The following is a 7,328-nucleotide window of genomic DNA, read 5'->3' as shown; positions in this document are numbered from 1 at the left end:
CATTTAGCTTTCCTGAAATATTTATCTTGGAATAGCATTAGCTCAATTAGCTATATGTTGTTAGGAATTACCAAAACCACCAAGGGATAGTTGCACTTTCAATCTCCCCCTTTTTGGTAATTGATGACAACATATAGATCAAAGCTTCGACAAATGATAAATGAGATTGAAAAAAAACATCGTCGCTTTGAGAAGTTTGTGATAAGCAAGAGCTCCCCCTAAAATTGTGCATTATTTAAGATTTGCTTTTGAATGCAAATGCACAATCTATTAGGATCATGAGTTACTCTTCCATGTCACATACATCTTGGTGGAGCGCTCAAAATGATAGAGATTAAAGACATGCACTCATCACCAAACAAAGTAAATGATCATAGTAGGATATGAAAGATAGCATTATCCAACAAGCATTAAGGGTAGCATATGATCAAACACTTGACCAAGTAAGTATCTCACAAGGACACAAAGTAGTATCACGCAAGCACGCAATAAAGTTTCAAACCAAACCAAAGAAGTGCAAAGAGAGATAAAAACCAACACACTCTCTCTCTCTCAAAGCCTATGATCTATACATTTTCTCCCCCTTTGGCAACAAGTTACCAAAAAAGTTTGAAAATGCATAGTGCTAAAACGACTCTCAGGCTTGATCTTTAGGAGGTTGAGTAGATAGGACTCCAAGGACGAAAGCTTCCGGTGAAGTAGTTGGAGCAGATGGAGTGGGTGCTGGAGGTGGCACTGAAGCTGTGGTTGCTGGTGCTGACATTGAAACTCGAGTATCTGTCACAAGCACTACAGCAGACCTTGGACCTCGTGGCACTCGCTTGAAAGCATCAGTAGTGGACTTGCCCTTCCTCTCCTCTGCTTCCTCCTATTGCTGCTCAACTGCAGATTGGATCTCAGTTACCTTGATATCTAGATCATAGAACTTTTTCTCAACAATCCTGTCCAGGCTCTCCTGGTTCTTGGTCAGGGTGGCCAAGCCCTTCTCAATCCTCAGGGTGGATTGGATCATATATCCAAGCTGGTCTTGCTTGGTCTTCAAGAATACCTGAGATGCCTCCTCAACAGTTGGCATCTTTGCAGCCTTTTCTACCCTTGCCTTCTCTCTATTCTCATGTGCTTGAGCTGAAGATGGTTCATTTTCATCCATCACCATAGTGTTGTCTTCAAATTCAGGATTGATGGGCAGGTGCTCCTTGTCCAAAAGATATGTGCCTGTGCCCATTTTTGAGTTAATGAGCTCCTGAATATGTGGGGCATACCCACAACTTCTCTTCTGATCAGCTGCAGTCCTCTTGATTGTTTCCACAATCAGACTCATGACCTTGAACTTCTGTGGGACATCAAATATGTGCAGCAAGTTTATAGCATGTCCTCTGATCATCTTGTGATCACCTAACTTGGGTAGCAGAGTGTGCATTAATATCCAGTTGATTGTTGGCAGACCAGACAACAGGTAATGGACAGATCCAACCTTATGTGTATCCAAGGCAGCATCTGGGATCTCCTTGTACATATTGGCCATAGAGTTGTGGTCTTTCTTTTTCTCTGCATAAATGTCCAAGTCATCCTCATGTTCCTCGGGAGCATTTATAAGTTTGGCCCATTCTTAAATTGTAAATTGGTACCTAGTACCCTTAGACATCCACACAATCCTTCCATCTGGATAGAAGTGTGCAGTAGAGTAAAATTGCATAATGAGCTCATCATTCCACTTGGTGAACTTCTGAGACACAAAATCATCAACTCCACACGCCTTAAAGCTATCAAGTACTCCAGGGAAGTGATCCTCATTCTCCTTGATGAATTCCCAGTCAACCCATATCATATCACACACAATGGGCTTCTTGTCAAGCAACACTGTCTCATAGAAATATTGTTGTTCCTTGGTGTGAAACCTGTAGTCCACAGCAGTTCTTCTCCTGATAGAATATGGATCAGACTGTCTCCATAGTCTCAATCCTGCATCCTTCCTGATTTTCATGTTTTCGGCAACTGGGTGAGCATCAGCGTGGTCAGGGATCTTTGGCTTCAACTTCCTCAAAATAACAAAATCATCTTCCTCTTCTTCTTCAGCAGCTTGAGGCATTGGGGCCTTGTTCTTCTCCTCAGCAGGAATGTTCCTAGTGCTCCTCTTGAGTTTTGGTTTTGGAGCTGGAGCAGCTTTCTTGGGAGCAGTTTTGGGCTTAGATGGAGCAGCCCATGATCTTATCGCATCTCCCATGAGCTTTTGATCTTTGGGTGCTGGTGCAGCATCCTCTTCCTCTTCATCATCATCTCTCATAATTGATGATCTGCCAAGCACTTTGGCAGTGGTCTTCTTGACCCTTTCCTTCCTTTTCTTGCCTTCTCCCACTGCCTCTTCAGATGGCTTGGAGGTTTCAGCAGTGGATGCTCTGGCTTTAGATATGGGGACTCTCTTTGCTGGTGCCTTCTTATGCAACCCAGGCTTGACTGTAGCAGGTGAGCCCTACTCTTTCTTCAGCACTTTCTTCTTTGAAGTGGCTTCATCTTCAACAGCCACATAGTCTTCATCTTCAGAGGTCCTCTTCTTCCTCGTTCTGGTAGCAGCCTTTGGTAGATTGCTTGGAGTGCTCCTGCTGCCTTCCTCGTTCAGAGTCAGAAGTCCTCTTCAAATGTGAACGTTAGGATTCTCGGTGGGACCGACATGTCAACTCGGTGGGACCAATGTCATTAGGGTTAGGGCATAACGTAATCTCGGTGAGACCGACTACACAAACTTGGTGAGACCGATTTTGGTAATAGCCAAACGGAGAGTTGGTCTGGCAAACTCGGTGGGACCGATTCGCTCTTCGGTTGGACTGAAACGTTACGAAAAGGAAATAGAGAGTTTGCATTGCAATCTCGGTGGGACCGATCGCTCATCTCGGTTAGACGGAAACGTTACGAAGGGAAACAGAGAGTTTGCAACCCCATCTCGGTGAGACCGAGATCCCTATCGGTGAGACCGAATTGATTAGGGTTTCTGGCAGTGGCTATGTCAACTAAACTCGGTGGCTCCGGATGAGAAACTTCGGTGGGGCCGAGTTGGACTTTTTGGTTTAGGACATATGTGGAAGTGAGAAAGTAGTGGAGGGTTTTGGAGCATACCACTAAGCATTTTGAGCACGATTCTCATTAAGCAACACCTCATCCCTTCTTAATAGTATTGGCTTTTCCTATAGACTCAATGTGATCTTGGATCACTAAAATAGAAAATATAGAGTCTTGTGCTTTGAGCTTGAGCCAATCCTTTGTCCTCAGCATTTTGAAGGGTCCACTTTCTAATCCATGCCATGCCAAACATTTAGCTTTCCTGAAATATTTATCTTGGAATAGCATTAGCTCAATGAGCTATATGTTATTAGGAATTACCAAAACCACCCAGGGATAGTTGCACTTTGAGTTTGGTGACGATATAAGTATAGTTGAGTCATTATGGTGGTTACCTAAGGTTGTTCGGAGTCCTGGATGAGATCCCATGTGTGAAAAAGAACTCCGGAATGGCGCGGAGGTGAAGATTGATATATTGGACGAAGTGTATTGGAGTCCGGAATTGTTCGGGGGGTACCGGGTGATGACCAGCATGACCGAAAGGGGTTTCGGGGGCTCCCGACAAGTGTTGGGGGGCCTCATGGGCCACGGGGAGGGGGCAAAGTAGCCCACTAAGGGGCTGTGCGCGCCCTCACCCTTTCCCACGTAACTAGGAGAAGCGGGCGCCCCCATCTGCCTTGGCCATCGCCCCCTAGATGGGATCTAGGGTGCCACTCCTCCTCCCTTCCCCCTATATATAGAGAGATAGAGAGAGGGCAGCCGCACCCCCATGAGCACATCTCCACGCCACGACGCTGCCCTTCCTCTCCCTCGTAGCCCTCTTCCTATCCGTAGTGCTTAGCGAAGCTCTGCTAAGATTCCACCACCACCGCTGCCATCACGCCGCCATGATGCCGGAGGACTCGAGCTACTACTTCACCATCGCTCGCTGGATCGAGGAGGTGAAGGCGTCATCAAACCGTACGTGTGTTGAACGCGGAGGTGCTGTCCTTCGGCACTTCGATTGGAGTTCGTGGGACGGATCGTGATTGGATCGCGAAGACGTCTGACTACATCAACCGCGTTTCTTAATGCTTCCGCTTAGCGATCTACAAGGGTATGTAGATCCAATCTCTCCTCTCGTAGATGGTCATCTCCTAGATTGATCTTGGTGAGCGTAGGAAATTTTTTGTTTCCCATGCAACGTTCCCCAACACCCTCCCCGATCTCTCAACATGTATCTTTTCATTGACTAGATGATACCTTTGTCGGTTTAATATATTTCAATGATATTTGATAGCGTGGAATAAAAAAAATTAGATTAACAACATGTGATTTTTATAAATACATATGACTTGTTAATTTGATTATGTATATTGGTAAAATATTTATTGAATATAAGTAGAGTAATGTAATGAATAATATTTTTTCATGCATGGCTGCATGTGGTGGTGGGTATTTTTCCTTGCATGGTTGCATGTTGAGGTAAGCCTCATTCCATCCAATTCCCTTATTTTTTTAATTTATTAGTTAGTTATTTATTCACCTAAAATAGTTATAGATGTTTTTTTGCGAGTAAAATGGCTATAGAGGCTATAGATGTTCTTAAAAGAATAGCTATAGCTATTTGTAGACTATATGAAGAGTTCAAGCAAAACCCAACTCACCTTTTTGAGCGAAACAAATAATTAATTAATTGTCTTATTTTATTTTAATTATTTTTTGCAGATTTAAAATTTGGATCATTTATTCACCTAATATGAAATTTTGATATGATTTACAGCAAAAATAGTTATTTTGTGAGATATCAACATATTGAACCAATTACTTTTTGGTTTATTGATGGACATGTACTATATGAAGTAAAATATATATGGTTTATTGATTTTGCCAATTTAATTTTAGTTTAGTGACAATATATTTATTTTTACCTTTATCTCTTTATGTTTGTGCAGAAACATATTTGTTCAACAATTCAAATGTAAATATCAATATTCCACTGTATCTCATACATCAACATTTCAAGCCGTATTTTTTAATTCATACAGTATATGTTCTTCGGATCTGCTCATGGAAACTACAAAGTCCGGATCTAGTATCTTGGGTAAACTGGCGCTGTTATCATTACTCGATTTGGCGATCTATAACAGATTCCTGCACAAACACACAGCTTGGCGTACGTATACATATGCTGATCTTTACAAGCCTTTTGTAATCTACAGAATATCAGTTGTGCACTGGTTATTACGGAGTACTATCTAAAAAATACAGTTGCACACTGGTTAGATTCATGCGCAAGCACACTATGCGCATGCATGCATGATGCACGGGATGCTATATGCAATGCATGCATGCTTGCATGCAAGTGAAGTGATGGATGGAACCACCGGAAAAAAAAAGATTCAATCCCTTGTCATGGATCGAACAGGAAAAAATCGTCATCTCCGATGCTGCCCAGAGAGCCCACCACGAACCCGAGGCTGCTCGGCGACGACGGGAAACTGCCCGTGCCGCCACCCTGGCCGCCTCCCGCCATGTCGCCTATCCCACTCCCGCTGTGGTCCGGCACCGACCCCACCGTCGAGGACGTCCTCCCGGCCGATCCCACGAAGGCGGCGAGCTCGTCCGCCTGCAAGAATGGATCGGACGAGGAGCTGAACACGTCGTCAACGCTGGTGCACCACGAGGAGGACGGCTGAGTAGTGGCCGGGGCCAAATGAGGAAACGTCGGGGCAAAACTGACGAGGTTTTCTGCACGGTCGTCGCTCGCAGCGACAATGATCATTGGGGTATTGGAGGGAGGCTTGCAGGTGTGCTCGCCGTAGTACGTGATGTCGTACTTGATTGGATGGGTCTCGCAGATCTGGGCTTGCCTCTTGGCGTTGCAGCCTTGGTCTCCTGTAATAGCTCCTGAAAGATCAAACCATAACGAAGCTCATGATTTAATTTCCTCCAGTTTCCATCGCAAATCAGTGCGAGCGTGCGCAAAGAGAAATCGTGCTAGCTATTATAGTTTTAGTGCTTCTTTCAGAAACAAAACAAGTGTACGTACCTCGGATGAGTTGAGTTTTGGATTTCTTTCTGCCCATACTTCCGCCATATGTGACCATCAACCAGCGTGTCAGTATCTCGCTTGCCAGAGAAGCCTTCTAATCTGCCATATAAAGGTAGCAAAGTTGATGAGCAAACTAATCAAAATGAGCATCGATCACAAGGAACTCGGCTGGCTTTTGCCAAAGAAAAGAAGTTAATCAGCACAACACACTGTTCAGATCGACCGTGTGCTCTTGAGGAGAGTTCGATTTTTAACCTTCTGCTGAAGCTGCGTTTCCTCGTCCTCCCGGTGGAGCTCTCCGCCCTCGCCCTGATCACCCCATCGGCCGACCCGGACGCGGACGCTCCGGCCGTGCAGCCGGTGTCCAACGCCGACAGAGCGCTGGACAGCTTGTTGAGCATCCCGTCCATCAGCTCTGTCAACTCCGACGACTGCTCCTGCAGCATGCCCTTGAGCCTCGTCGCCCCCTCGCGCGCCTCGATCAGGTCGTTCACCGCCGCGGCCGCCCTCGCCGCCGGCACGTCTCTCCCCGCGCTGCCCGAAGATGCCATGCAACTACAGCAGTGCTACACCACTAGTAATACCCCGCTAGCTACTGTGCAGCGTTCACCGCTATAAGCTTTAGCGTAGGCGCAGGTAGGGTGAAGGGGTTCTCTAATTAATTAAGTTGAGGTGTTTGCTTGCCACTCCCATTCTTATCGGGCGGGAGGAAAAGTATAGTAAGGAAAATGTTGAAAGCAGTGAGGACGGACGGAGGAGGAAGCTGCATGGAAGCACGGGAGTGGGTCCCGACGACCGGGCGACCATAGTAGATACTCGAATCAAAGGAAGCAAGCAAAGGGAGGCATGGCTACTGGACATATACAAGTCGTCATCGCCATGACACAGGCTGTGTGAGGTCACGCACGCGTTTGACCGTATGGACACCGGCAATGCCTCGGCAACTTCCTTCCTCCGTCCAGGCCTTGGTGCAAACGATCCAGCCCTGCTGGGCCGGCCGTTAGATTCTTTGCTTAGCACCTGCGGTCTCCAATTAGATTATGTGCTTTCGTTCAACCTGTTACTTTCTTCAGGGTAGTCGTAGCATCTACGTACATTAGTTCACTCCAGTCAAACGAGCAGTAGACCGTCAAATGTGACCAACATCGCTGTTCTTGGCAAGCCGTATCGTGCCTTTTGAAAATTGGAGACATGAATGTTTTTTATACTGGAACCTTTCTCCATCTGCTGAGTAGATTCA

The 7,328-nt window shown here is 45.8% G+C and overlaps 1 protein-coding gene across 1 annotated transcript; it reads right to left on the bottom strand.

Annotated features, from left to right (window-relative positions):
* Positions 1-5,129: 5,129 nt before the first annotated feature.
* LOC125553794 (transcription factor WRKY45-1-like) lies at positions 5,130-6,760 on the bottom strand. Its single transcript, XM_048717493.1, has 3 exons — positions 6,344-6,760; positions 6,069-6,187; positions 5,130-5,940 (listed from the first exon to the last, which is right to left on the bottom strand). The coding sequence occupies exons 1-3, from the start codon at positions 6,637-6,639 to the stop codon at positions 5,447-5,449; spliced, it is 909 nt and encodes a 302-aa protein (XP_048573450.1). The 5' UTR covers positions 6,640-6,760; the 3' UTR covers positions 5,130-5,446.
* Positions 6,761-7,328: the final 568 nt, after the last annotated feature.

Source organism: Triticum urartu, chromosome 4, assembly GCF_003073215.2.
Source record: "Triticum urartu cultivar G1812 chromosome 4, Tu2.1, whole genome shotgun sequence".
NCBI lineage: Eukaryota > Viridiplantae > Streptophyta > Magnoliopsida > Poales > Poaceae > Triticum > Triticum urartu.
This window is presented reverse-complemented; position numbering and strand designations above follow the sequence as displayed.